The 14,215-nt window shown below is 49.6% G+C and overlaps 1 protein-coding gene across 7 annotated transcripts in view; it reads right to left on the minus strand.

The window, feature by feature from the left end:
- The window catches only part of LOC101661336 (sodium- and chloride-dependent GABA transporter 2), a 71,555-nt gene that overhangs the window by 14,118 nt on the left and 43,222 nt on the right, over window positions 1–14,215 (minus strand). For 6 of the 7 annotated variants that reach the window (XM_045295925.1, XM_045295922.1, XM_045295921.1 and 3 more), the window contains 5 exons: window positions 13,099–13,233; window positions 11,770–11,910; window positions 6,140–6,224; window positions 5,430–5,562; window positions 4,346–4,480 (listed from right to left, as the gene is read on the minus strand). In XM_045295925.1, coding sequence (XP_045151860.1) covers window positions 4,346–4,480; window positions 5,430–5,562; window positions 6,140–6,224; window positions 11,770–11,910; window positions 13,099–13,233 — 629 coding nt within the window. The remainder of the gene's footprint in view (window positions 1–4,345; window positions 4,481–5,429; window positions 5,563–6,139; window positions 6,225–11,769; window positions 11,911–13,098; window positions 13,234–14,215) is intronic. The other variant, XM_045295926.1, reaches the window with a different exon arrangement.

Raw genomic sequence — 14,215 nt, forward strand, 5'->3', positions numbered from 1 at the left:
AGCCAGGTTGACACAATAAACTAACTCAAAGGGTAACCACATCAGATCACAAAATGATGGATAGCCATCTTATCACATAACTGCCCAATTGTATGGTGACATAACTGCCAAACCAGGAATACTCCTGGCCCAGACAAGTTGGTACAACACCTAACCATCACACCCAATGTGCCTCTCGCTTGCACCTTGGCCTTAGTCACTATCAGACACGCATCAGTGATGCACAAAATAATCGATTGCAGCTCTTCTCCTGGGGTCGTTCATGCAAAATGCTGGAGATTGAGAACAACATCCATTTCCTAGCCTGCTATCCAGAACAAACAAAAGCAGCCTTGCAAACTCTCAAATCATTCCTAGCCTCTAGAAAAGGCTGTTGCACAGTGATTACAACAGCAGTAACTCTAAAAGATTCCTTGGGATGAACCCAAACTTCCCTCCACCGGATAGCTGTGTGGCTGGGGTCCGATTTTCCTAAGTCCTGGAAGCTGCCGTTCCTTCTATAGAACGAGGGTAACTCCTGACTGAATGGGAGGCTAGACAGCGTCAAACTCGGTTAAGTGGTGAATAAAGAGCAGGTCATAAGTGTTAGCTGTTAAAACTGTGTGCTGTCATTATTTGAAAAGGCAACTACTCTGTCCATCGTAGTGAGGGGACATCAACATCAGGGTACTACACCAAAATCAAGGAGCCCCGCTGGCTCAGGGGTGAAGCACTCAGCCTCTAACTGAAAGGGTGGCGATCGGAACCCACTGAGCAGAAGCCCAGGGTGGTCTGCTTCTATTAAGAGACATCCCAGAAGCCCTGTGGGACCACTCAGCTCCATCACATTGGATGGCTGTGAGTCACAAACACCAACGTGAAAAGACACCTCTGGGTCCAAACTTCCTCCCCAAACGAAGCCTTCGTGAGAATGGTTTCACGAATGATGCCAGTCCTCGTCGACACACCAAGCACAATCGATAGAAGGTCAGCAGCGACCGGGCAAGCTAAAGAAACAAGCAGCTAGACTATGCATACTGCACACTGATGTGCCCAGGCCCCCCGCGCCCAAGACGGGAAGGGCAGGGAAGACGGCCACCTGCTCAGCACACAGCTGCCCGGCCAAGGAGGAGGAAAAGCCCAGCGAGAGGCAGCCTTGTCTCCGCTGGGCTCCCAGCTCCCGCCGCCGTGTGCTTAGCAGAGAGATGTCTTTGTTGTCCTCGGCTAGCAGGAGTTTTGCACCTTCCTCAAGTGCCAGGCAAATGCCAGTTAGAATTATCACACTTCCCCGGGAGTGCCAAGTAGAATCAATTAGGGCTCTGGCAGGGGCGTTCCACCCCGCAGGTGCTGCTCATGACAACAAAGGCCTCGCTTCAGCAGGGGACCAGGATCTGGCAGCTAACAAGGCTGCTCCAAAGCTCAGGACCAGGTTCTTGAAGCATGTCCTTCCCTGTGGCCTGAAGGCATTTGGACGATATATGCTCCCTGCAAAGCTTACAGCTGGCCAGGGCTCAAAGAATGCTATCCTGGAGCGCAGATAAAAAGAGATGTCTTATCTTGATTCCTGACTCACATACAGTAAATATTTGTTAAACGGTTGGAAAGGACTTAGGCATTCTCCCAACAAGTGCTAGGAGAGAGAATAAGAGTTACAACAGACACAGAATGATGGGCTTGTCAACCGTCAAGCGAAAGGAGGCTCTCTGGTCTACCTTCTCCATGTGGAGCACTCTGCCCAGAACAGGGCTGGCACACACTGGTGCTCAAGACCTGTCTGCAGAATGGCTTCGTGGTGTGTGAAACAAAGAGGGAGCGACGCTACCTCCGAGAGACCATCACAAGGCCTCATGGGATTTAACACCATTCAGACCTGGGTCTGGTTGCAGCTGTGAAGATGGGAAATGGTTAAGTTTTCTAAGGCCTTACTTTTCTCATCTGTCAAATGGGCTCTGCTGTGAGAATGGGCTGGAAGTGTGCATATCAACCTTGTAACTGTGCCAGGGGTGTGTAAACAATACTTTTTACCTCTGACGAGCTTATCAAGACAAGCAGGGCATTGATCACAAACAGGGCATTGATCACAGGTCCCATCTGGGGATTCTAGGCCTTTCTCCCCTTTATGGCTTCCAGCTTCCCTGTCTCCCTTTCTGAACTCGTGCCCTCCCTCTCAGCCCTGTCACCAAACAAAGGGGGCCTGTCTGCACTGGTCACTGCCTACGCCTCTGCTGCTGCAGAAGCACTGTCTCTCAAACAGGCAGACCCAAGCAAACGGTGAGCCCTGGTCCCCAAACCTTCCCTCGGCTGGACTGCGCTTGGTCCCAGGTTCTCAAAATAAACTTAAAAACAACGACACTTAGTCTGGCCCGCCATTGACTTGCTGTGTGGCCTTGGCTCTCCGTTCCCACCTCTGTACAATGGGTGGGGGGAAGGGGGCAACTGCACTAGGTCAGCAGTTCTCAACCTGTGGGTCTCGACCCCTTTGGGGGTCCAACGACCCTTTCACAGGGGCCGCCTGATTCCTAACAGTAGCAAAATGACAGTGGTGAAGTAGCATCGAAGATAACTTTATAGTTGGGGCTCAGAACCACATGAGGAACTGTATGAAAGGGTCGTGGCATGAGGAAGGTGGAGAACCACTGAACTAGGTGGATGGTCTCTGAACTCCTTCTGGTGTCAACAGCTGGGGCTCTACCGCTTGGCTCCAAACCCTACCGCAGCTCCTGTTCCCCACTTGGAAACGAGCGCAGCAACAACCTGTATCTTCACATGGTGGAAGAAGTGGGAGGAGAAAGTGGAAATTTCTCTATCTCCAGAAGAGATTCCCGGGCCCTGAGGCGACCTGGGAGCGCCTGATTCTACGGGGAGTTCGGACTGGATCTGGTGTTGGATTCTTCTGGGAAGCGCCTGGGATGGAAGAAATTCGAGCTCCGTGGGGGCCGGGCTGGGGGGCGGGGAGTCTGGAGACTTCAGAACACTCTTCTGGATCATGCCGATCCCACACAGGAGGGAGCCCTGGTCTCCGTGTGAACTGAGTCCCAGGGAACAGAGTGACCGTGTGCCCTTCCCACTTCTCTTGCCCCCGCTCAGCCATTTCTGTGAGTGTGCTGCTACCTCATTATTCCCATGGGTTCTGAAAATCCACGCAAGTGGTGGTACCCTGGGTGGTAGGATTCTCCTGCCCTGACATCTCCCCAACGCCCCTTTCATTGGCATCGAGAGCCGCCTCCACCCCTACCCAGAGCTCAGGCCCCTGGGTGGCACACATTCCCCCCCAGGGAGGCTGTGCACACCCCCCTCTGTTTCAAGGAGGTAGAGGGGGGGATATAACTGGACAACAAAACTTTAAGGGCTTTAGGGTGGTGCTGGCTTCTGTCCCAGGCAGCAAGCAGCACCGCCCCTCCCGCCTGGGCTCTGGAGAAGTTGGCTGCAGCAGAGGGAGGAGTGTGGGCTGGGACAGGTGGGAAAGAGAAGGGAGCCTCTTGACAACTGACAAGAAAATACCAGCCCAGCGGGGGGCAGGGGGTGGGGGGAGGACAGCGATCTGGGCCAAGGAAAGGGTCACAGGGACAGAGGGACAGAAGCAGAGAGAGTGGCAAGTTAAGGGCAGCAATGGAGAGGAGGTTCTGTAGGAAGTGAGATGAGAAAGGCACAAAGACAGACTGGACACCTGGGGGGGGGACAGACTGGACACCTGCCGGGGGGACAGACTGGATACCTGGGCGGAGGCGGGGGGCCGGGGGCAGGATAAGCATCGCTGTCGGTGATGGAGCTGCAATGCTATTGGAGAAATCGTGCCGGGCTGCAGCCCCTGGGGGTTCCCTGACAGCGGTGAGCCAAGGAAAGACAGTCTCAGACACCCCAAAGTGGATCAGCCGGGACGTAAAGTAAGCACAGGCTTATTTGTGCCTGCTTGCTCACATGTAGCGAACCATTTCACTAGATCCACGTCTCTGACGTGTGAAAAAACACGTGAAACTATTCATGACGGATGCCTAGACAAGCAGCAGCAAGACCGCGCTTGCCTTGCTCTGGGCACCCTGCCCCTGTCAGGGACGGTCCATTTGAAAGGGGGCTTTGATTCTGCAGGAAGGTGCTGTGGGCTTGGGGGAGAGACAGAGGCCAGCCATCCTGAGAAGCCGGGTCTCAGATGTGGTGGAGGCAAAACAGGTGAAATGGTTCGCTACAGCTTAGTAAGTAAGCACAAGTAAGTAAGCACAAGCTTGCCTGGCTTATTGGGTAACCTGACATGACACACACGTTGTGACCAGAGCACTTGCTTATAGCTCTCTGGGGAAGGAAGGGTGCCCGCCCTGTGGATGCCCTGGTATTGGGCCTCGAGGGGGACAGGCCTGCTGGGGCGTCTTACCTGGGGATCCCATAGCCGCGTGAGGTTTGGGTACAGGTAAAATTGAATCCCCTGGGCTGCCCCCGGCAGAGTCACCCCTCGGATTAGCAGCACCACCAGCATGAGGTAAGGGAACGTGGCTGTGAAGTACACCACCTGCGAAGCAGGGGCCAGTGAGTCAGGAACGGGAAACGGGCAGTCTGGGATAGCTGGAGCACCCAGCGAAAAGGCCCAAGGGGCTCTTCCCCCAGCAGCTCCCTGCCATCTCCCCTGTGCCTGGAGCCCCAGCCCACCCTTTCTCTCCTTCCCTCCGCCCTGCCCCACGCTCCCACTGCCCCTGGCCCAGCTGCAGTAAGTCTGTGTGGAGTGACCCATGGAGCTTAGGCAATTCTCCCAACAAGTGGACTTGGAGGCGTGTCCAGGAATGCCAGGAATGACAAGCTCCCTAACACACGGTCCCTGTCCCTGTACCCACGGAGTTTTTGAGCTTAGAAGCCAGGAGGAAGGAAGCTTTGTCCAAGAGAGAAATCTAGGAGGAATCAGGGCCCTCCAACATCTCTTGCAGGCTGATGTTGGAAAGAGAGCCCCTACGTGGCTCTGAGCTAACAGTGATCTCATTTGCCTGTAAAAATGAATGTATGGCTCTCGAATCACTTTGTTCAGTGGTTGTGAGGGACAGGATTGGCTCTTCCATCTCAAAAGTTTGCCGATCCCTGCTCTCGAGGAAAGAGACCTCCAAGCCCCTGCTCCCAAGAGCAGACTCGCCAGGAGGAGCCACGGAGCCATGGACTCTGCGATGTGCAGTGTTCAAATTCAGGTGCATTTGGCAAATTCCCAAATTAAGTTCCTGTGGAGGAGCCCTTCCGGCCTTTCTCTCTTCCCTCCATTGCAGTAACCCCCATACCAGAGCGTGTTGATGGAATCCAGGAAGAGGCACGGAATCAAAGAAGGAAGTCACGTCTAATCTCTACTGGGCTATCCACGTCATGCATCCAGCCCCACCCGCGGCACTAGGCTACCCCTTAGGGAACTCTGAGGTGACCCGATCCGCAGTGAGGGCAGGTAGCCCTAGAATGGGCAGTGACAAGAACTCTCCCACACAGACCTTGCCTGTGGACTTGACCCCCTTCCAGATGCAGAAGTAACAGATGACCCAGGCGAGCAGGAGGCACAGGGCCAGCTCCCAGCGCAGGGCCCCCAGGTGCTGGATGCCGTCAGAGATCTTCAGGACTCGCCTCCTGGGAAGAGAAGGCTTGAGCTAGGCTAACTTTTGCTGCGGCCCCAACTTGGCAGGGCTCTTATCTCGCTCGGGCAGTGAAGCCACACCTTCAGCAGAGGAGCTGTGCCCCCGGCTCCGTCCAAAGAAAGGCTTCTCGGGTCTTTTCACCCAGATCCACCGGGCTCTCCTTTGCCCAGATATGGGGGCAGATAGAAAGCACAGCCAACCAAAGCTTTGGTTGCTCAAAGGTGAGTTTGCTCTGAGCGATTGCGTACAGATTTAACCTGGGGAAGAAGGTGCGCAAACATGTGTTCTCAACCCAAGGCGTTGGGTGTGTTAGGTAGCCTGCCCTGGGTGAGTGTGATGTTTTGGAAGGAAGTGGCAGTGGAGAGAAGAGAAGAGTTGGGAGCGTGAGTCCCAGCACTTGGAGGGGAAAGCAAACGTCTCAGCACACCACAGACACACCCGCCAGAAAAGAAGCCATGGACGTGGCCAAAGAGGGAAATGAAAAGTCCCTCCTTGCTGTCCACGGAGAGTCCCCACACCCTCCTCTCAACCCAGGGCCCACACTGGAGTCGGAAAAGGACCTCACTTACTCCCAGAACTCGATGACAGGGGAGGTGGCATTCTCAGAGGTCACATTCAGGGAGCCATTGGTCCTCTGGAACTCCACACAGTGTTCTAGCCGCAGTCCCGGGAAGGAAGAAAGAGAAAGATCATTAGCCAACACTTGGCATGACTGGACTGACTGGGATGAACCTGCAGGACACTGAGAAGCAAGATGTCTGGAAGGAGCCAACCGGAAGTTGTTTGTACAAAACAACCTCGTGTACACATGATCTCAACAGTCCGACTGCATCCTCTCCTACTCACGTGCATGTACAGGTCTGTAAATGCATCAGAGTCCCAGTAGCATTCTGGGTGACACATTGGGCTGCTAACCACAAGGTCAGCAGTTTGAACCCACCAGCCGCTCCACAGGAGAAAGATGAGGCTATCTGCTTCCATAAAGATTTACGGCCGCAGATGGATTCTGGGCTCCACTTTATTCTAGCCCCAATCCAAGAACAGTTAGTTCTTATAACACGGCCATGCTTGATACTCAACTTCACGAAGAGATCACTGAAGATAAGAGTGCTACTGCAAAGAAAGCAGATGGTGCCCAGCTATGAATTGGAAGACTGTCAGGGGTCTTTAGGCGTGTATTCAAAGAAGCAGCCGTCTAAGTGAGCTGTCCACTAAGTCCACACCAAAGAAGCACACCAGCCTATGTGATCCAAAGATGATTATAACACACTCCAAATATGATAAAGGGAAAAGTGTCAACTTAAAATGTGGCCACCCAGTTTGGAGAAAGCTGTGGATGACGGTGGAAAACCAAAATCCATCTGCAGAGTATCTAGTCAGATTAAGCCTAGGGCAGATCCCCTCTAACCACAGGTGAGGGACTGTAACAGCTTTATTATCAGACAGAGATGACTGTAAACTTGACTTTGGTGGCTCCAACCATGGCTGACTATGATACTTGTTCCGTTGACCTCTCTTGACTCAACCTGAATTTGCTCTAGGCTCAACTATTTCTTGCTTGTTCCAAGACAGAAATTCCTTCTCTGACTTTTTAAATACTGTTGGTGGTCTTTTCTTTCTTATTCTTTATTTTTATGTTAATATTATTTTCTTCTTTCTGCTTCATTTTGTTTTTTTATTGTTTTTTGTTAGGTTTTCCACTTTATGAAGCACAAAAGGAGTGGATGCATCGAGACCTAACTGATGCAATGGTTTATGGCGAAGGGGGGCAGTTGGCAGGAGGGGAGTTGGGGAGCCATCAGTGAATGCAGGAGGGGGGGCAGGGAACATTAGAACTGACTGTTATGATGTATATACCACTCTTTAAAAGTGAATATTAAATCAAGAAAACTACCAAACAAGAGAAAAGAAATCAAACTTGACCTATGGTGACCATGAATGAAGGAGGAAGAGTTTTTATTCAGGGCGGACTGAGTTTATGTTAATGGTGGTGGAACAATTTGGAGAGGGGCATCGATAATGGTTGTACAACATGAAGAGTATAATCTTTGACACTGAATTATACATGTGGAAATTGTCGAATTGGAGAATGTTTTGTTGTGTGAATCTTTTGCTAAAATTGAAAATTACACAAATAACAATCAACACAAGGAAGAAAATGTGCTTTAAAATTCACCTTGATATGCGTGAACTATTGAGTTGTATGATATGTAAATGAACTGCCAATAAAACTGTTAATGAAAGAAAAGGTTTGTAGTCTGGGAACCCCAACGGGGTGGGTCTACTCTCTCCTACAGGGTCGCTGTGAGGCAGCAGCAACTTGGCAGTGGGTTTGGGAGTCCCTGGGCGAGGCTAATGGTTGACGTGCTCAACAGGAAATTGAAAGGATGGAGGTTCACTCAAGTTCACCCAGAGGCACCTGAAATGAAAGGCCTAGTGATTTACTTAAAAAAAAAAAAGTTGTTGTGTTTTAAATCAGCCATCGAATACCCCATGCAGCACAGTTTTACTCTGTGAAAAGAGGCTCTACCTGTCACCTGCTTCCAAGTCTATGAATACTCATATTTCTAGTTAATTAACTGTCTTAAAGGAGGTCACAACTTTTGAGGAATGGTAAGAACGTTTCCTGGGAGAGGGATACAGCACAGGTACAATGATAGGAAAAGCCGGCTCCAATCCTCACTCCTCAGCTCTTCACTTTGTGGCCTGGCCTAAATTACAGTCTCAGCTCTTTAAGCTGTACTACAGATGAGACTACTATCCGTCCTGTAGGACTGTTGGAGAAGCCCTGTGGCAAGGTGGTTATGCATTGGGCTGCTAACTCCAAGGTCAGCAGTTCTAAACCACACCCCTCTCTGAGGGAGAAAAGCAGGGCTTTCTACTCCCGTAAAGAGTTGCAGGCTTGGAAACTCACGGGAACAGTTCTGCCCTGTCCTGAGTCAGCACTGACTCAATGGCAGTGAGTTTGGTTTTCGGTAGGATTGTTAGGAGGATTAAATGGAAAAGTGAATGTACGAGAGGTTATAGAGAGATTATAGATAATGTAGGAGATAATTACACAGAAGTGTTTATGGTGATGGTATGATTTGGGAAAGGATAGTAGTAATGGTTGCACAAAGTGGTGGACATAATCAGTATCACTGAATTGTATATGTAAAAGCTGTTGAATTGCACATGTCATATTTGTATATAGGACACAATAAAATAAGTAAATAAAGACAAAAAGTGTTGGTGAGGTCAAATATAAGTGCTTTCCTTATGTATTGAGTTAGGAACCTGTAGTTAAAACGTGTGAAATAAATGACTGCACAACTCTTATAAATATGTTTGAACCATTGAATTATATGATATGTAAATTATGTCAATAAAGCTGTTAAAACATTTTTAAGTGTGAAATTGAAAAAAAAAACTATCTTCAGATGAACAAAGCAAAACATTAAACTGCTGAATAAGTAGTGGCTTATACCATATATACTCAAGTATAAGCCAACCAGAATATCGGCCAAGGCACCTAATTTTACCACAAAAACGGCATTAAAAATGTGCTGAAAAACTCAGCTTATACAGGAGTATATACGTTAATGATCTGCATGTCACTTAGAAAGTTCACAGAGTATTCACACTCTTTTTTACATTCCCTTTGTTGAGTTGCTAAGCATCAGGTCAGCAGTTTGAAACCGCTGGCCACTCTGGGGAAAAACCAAAGCTCCCTAAGCCCACAAAGAGTGACAGTCTCAGAAGCCCCTGGGGCAGTTCTGCCCTGTCCTGTAGCGTGGCTATCAGTTGGAATGACTCAGAAGCAGTGAGTTTGGGTTTTGGTGTGTTTTGGACAAAAGTCCTGGGCAATCTGAAAGCAGAGGGCTTTCCCCACTGCACGCAGGAAGGAACGGAAACTTTTTTTAAAAAATGGGTTGGTGACATCTGGAATCCAGATCAGCAAATCATGTCGAATCTATCTTCAAAGTACCTAGAATGGTACCTTTCTCATGATTTCTCCTCCATCATGGGAGAAAGACCCGTCCATCCGCTCTCATAAAGATTACAGCGGAGAACACCCTATGGGGCAGGTCTCCTCCATCACGAGCTCTCTGAGTCAGCGTTGGCTCCCTGGCGCACACCTCCACCACAGAGGTCACCTTCAGCTCACGCCTCCTCACTCGCCTCCCATTTCTACCCTGGCCTTCCCCGTCTGGTCTGATACAACCAAAGGATAAAATTGAAGTTCCTTTTGGCCACGCCCAGCTCAAAACTCTCCAGTGGCTTTCCCATCCCACACAGACAAAGAAAGCCAGAGCCACCGCAGTCACTTCCAATGCTGTACGCAGCCTACATTCTAGCACCTCCTGCTCTCCCGGACTCACCCAGCTCCACACCTGCCCCCAATGGGCTTTAGGCACAATTACACCCTGTGGTAGTTACATAATCTGTTGTCAAGTTGAGACTTAAGAGTGAAGGGGGCCTGTGTTATCATCAGGTGTTAATGGGATCAGGTATCAGGCATCAAAGACCCAAAACAAAACAAACCAACCAACAAGCAAAAAGCATATCAATGGGAATGAGGGGGAAGGCAGAGTGGAGACCCAAAGCCCATCAGTAGTCAGTTGGCCACCCCCTGACAGAAGGGCCACAAGGAAGAGAAGAGCCAGTCAGGTGCAGCATAGCACCGATGAAACACACAACCTTCCTCTAGTTCTCTAATGCTTCCCCCTCACCCCACCCCACTACCATGACCCCAGTTCTATCTGACAAATCTGGCTATACCAGAACATGTATACTGGTACAGATAAGAGCTCACAACACAGGGAATCCAGAGCAGATAAACCCCTCAGCATCAACTAGAGGAGCAGGGACACTAGGAGGGTAAGTGGGGCGGGGAGTAAGGAGGAACTGGGTCATAATGATTGACATATGGCCCCCCTCCCAGGGGGACGGACAGCAGAAAAGTGGGTGAAATGAGACAGTGGTTGGTGTAAGTCATGGAAACATAAAAAGAAGAAGAATTTATAAATTATCAAGGGGATATGGAGGAAGGAGGGTACAGAAGGCAAGTGGGGGGCGGGGGGCGGGAATGAGGAGCTGATGCCAGCGACTCAAGTAGAAAGAAAATGTTTTGGAAAAGATAATGACAACATATGTACAGATGTATTTGAGACAATGCATTATGACAAGAGCTATAAGAGCCCCCAGGAAATAAAAAATAAAATAAAAGAGTGAAGGGGTGGAGTGTAGCCTGTCAATCAGGTGGCAGCTTGATGACCTCATTTGGAAGCGCTAAGTAGATAAACAGCTTGCTGGAGGTGGGGCACAACACTCCCTGCGAGATATTCCTGGTGACTAGCCTGACGGAGCTACGCTGATGCAGCCAGAGCTCTGGAGCCAGAGGAGCCACGTGGAGACCTCTGCCAGCGCTGAGATGCTTACACCACCACTGGATCCACAAGACTTCCCACCCACTGGTCTGTGATCTTCCTGCATTCGGCGCCATTGCATGTGTTTCGTGAGTCTGAAGAGGACTTTATAGATTAGTACCAGACATGTGGGATAACACTGGACTTATGAACTCAAACTGGATGTTTTCTTAATGTACAATTACTCTTTATATAAAGCTCTTTCTTATACACATGAGTGTCTATGAATTTCTTTCTGTAATGTACCCAGACTAACACAAGCTTCTTGAACTATGAGAGAATAATTTTCTGTCCTTTAAAGGCACTCACTTGTGGTATTTCCTTTACAACAGAAAAAACTGGTAAGAGACAGCAAAAGAGAAAAAGAATTGCTATTATGAATAATATTGATGACATACAAAGTATCTTAGTTCCTGGTGAGACCCAGATGGATTGTGGTCTTCAAAACCCTAAAGTAGTCAGGCGCACACAGACACACACACACCCTCATACATATGGATCAAACAAACCAGATTGCAATGTGAAATAAATGGCTAACTTACATAAAAAGCGGTCCGTTCTATTGACATAACACATGAGTTTTCTAAAGAAGGCTGGCACTGTGCCCGTGATGCCCGCACATGCTGACTGTTGTCCTCGCGGTGAAGAGCCCCGGCGGGTACCGGGAAAGGCCCATGGTTGCAGCCTATCAGGTGCGCAGCCGGCTCTTGTCTTACGGGGTCGCTGTGCGCGGGCACTGACACGGGGGCGACAGGTCAATGGGTTCTGCTCGGTCTGGTTTGCGGACTGACCTGTGTTCCACTCGTGGCGGCAGCTCCCCCAGGGCAGGTCGGTGGTGAAGCTGCTGAAGAGGTAGAAGAGGGCCCAGGCCAGGACAACGATGTAGTAGAAGTTGAGCAGGACCACGATCACCTGCGAGGCGTAGCCGATGCCTGCGGGCGGAACGGGCGGGATGGGGCGGATTGCCCGCGCGCTGCCCGTCCCTGGGCCACTGGCAAGGTCCCCAGTCCGGAAGAGCGGGGCCTGGGTTCCCGTTCTCTGCTCACCACCCCCCACCCCCGGGCACCCAGGAGTGGGCTGCTCGAGCCGAGCCACCCTTCCCAGGGAGTCTCTCCCTCTGTCTTCTGCTGCACATTCATGTTTACTAGATGCTGAAAGCCCCCGATCCGAGTTAATTTAGAAATACGAAAGACTAGCTCCAAGATCGCAGTAGTTAATGTGTTCTGAGACTAGTCTGATACACTTCTGAACTATGTGAACACGAGTGAAGCCCAGGAGCAGACGATTTACAAAGAAGTAAAAGCTCAAATTGCAAAAGGCATCCTCCAAAAAAAAAAAAAAGATCCATCCCCCACTCTGCCCCTCACCCCACCCATTAAACGACAGGTTCGCAAAACTAGATGAATTCTGAAACATCATCTGGGTTATAGACCTAGCAAAATTGCTTATAGGTGATGTATAAGCCAGTGGTTCTCAAACTTGTCTGAACTTCAAGGAGCCCTGCTGGTGTAGTGGTTATGTGTTGGGCTGCAGTCTGCATGGTTGGCAGTTCAAAACCACCAGCAGCTCTGAGGAGGAAAGACTGGGCTTTTCTACTCCCATGAACGGTTGCATGCTCAGAAACCCACACGGGCTTACACTGACTTGCTGGCCGTGAGTTTGGAATCTAAAGTAGTTGTGTTGAAAGGTAAATGTTTTTAAAAATGCAAAATGTAAATGTTAAAAAGTTAAAACTATTAAAGAATTTTTTTCCATTTAAAATTCTCTTTAGAAGGTTTTGCAATTGATTATGTTCTTAAAATACAAATTCATTGTTCTGTATCCAAGGGGACATCAAAACATTCATGGAAAAGTGGAATGAAAAGATATTGGACTATTTCTACACTTTTCTTAAAGGCCCCTAGAATGCAGCTACAATATCTTGGGACACTACTCATTTAAGCCTTTGCCCATGTCTCTACCTCCACCCATCTACCCACCCCCTTGTGGACCAGTTGTGTATAGCCCGCACCAGGAGGACTCGTCACAGAGACGGTCTTGTCTCAGTCCCGCACTGTTGCTAACAAACCAGTCATTCCAATAAGCACTCCAGCCTTGGAATCAGGTCCAGCGTGACTCACCCTCAAAGATGGGGCAGATCCTCCTCCAGGCTGTGACCCCTCCCTGGCTCGTATACTGACCCAGTGCTGTCTCCAACAGGAAAACAGGAATGCCACAGGTAAAGAGGAAGATGAGGTAGGGGATGAAGAAGGCACCTGCGGGTGGGAGACAGGTTATCCGTTACCTGGCACTAATCTCATGCGCCACCTCCCCATTCTCGCATTACCATCTGATGCTGTCTATCAGCATCCTGGAGTGGGGCATCTGTCTGGATGTGGGGAACCCTAGCAAGAATCAAAAGTTAACAAGGTACCTGAGATCTGCTTAGCCCTGCATCTTTCCCCCTGTGAATTCCAGCCTGCCCCTACCAAGGTTTGTTTCCCATCAGACATTGACAACTGCCTGCCTTCGTTTCTCAGTGCTGGTAAAACAGAAATACTACAGATGGGTGGCTTGAATGAGCATACATTTATTTTCTCACAGTGGAGAAGACTAGATGTGGGGCCATTGGAGGGGGAATCTTTGTCTCAGCTTCTCTAGCCTCAGCACTCCTGGTTTCCCTGGAAACCTCCACCATGGCATCCTTGACTCCATGGCTACGCTGTTCTTGATTTCACTCAGAAGTGATTAGGTTTAGGATGCACCCTGGACTGATTATAGCAACATTAAGGCAACAAAGAAAAACTATTCCCCACAGTTGACCCCACCGGTATCGGGATTAGGATTTCAGCATATATTTGGAGAGGACACGATTCCATCCTCAACGCTGCCTCAGTAACTCACAACTTGTGCCAATAGCACAGAGCTCCTTGAATAGCAGATGCCCAGGAGCATTGAGCCAGCCCACAGGCTGTCATCCTTTCCAAGGAAGCGATTGCTCTTCGCGTCATTCCAGCAGGCGGAAATCAAATTTCCCAGAAGAAATCATTTCTGCTTCGGTTTTCATGATTGCTGGTTAAGATACGTCTACCAAAGCCAGACGAGTTGGCATTTTCGCCATTTGCTGACTAGGAGAGGTTCTCTGGATAGAGTACCAGAGAGGAGAGAACTGACCAAGGAGAAATGATTAATATCTGCAGAGGAGCCCCCTAGAACATTCCACGGGAGCACTAGTCAGTCATACATGTGAGAACACTC

Source organism: Echinops telfairi, unplaced genomic scaffold (genome assembly GCF_000313985.2).
Source record: "Echinops telfairi isolate 266 unplaced genomic scaffold, ASM31398v2 ScPeMD7_6273;HRSCAF=7185, whole genome shotgun sequence".
Taxonomy (NCBI): Eukaryota; Metazoa; Chordata; class Mammalia; order Afrosoricida; family Tenrecidae; genus Echinops; species Echinops telfairi.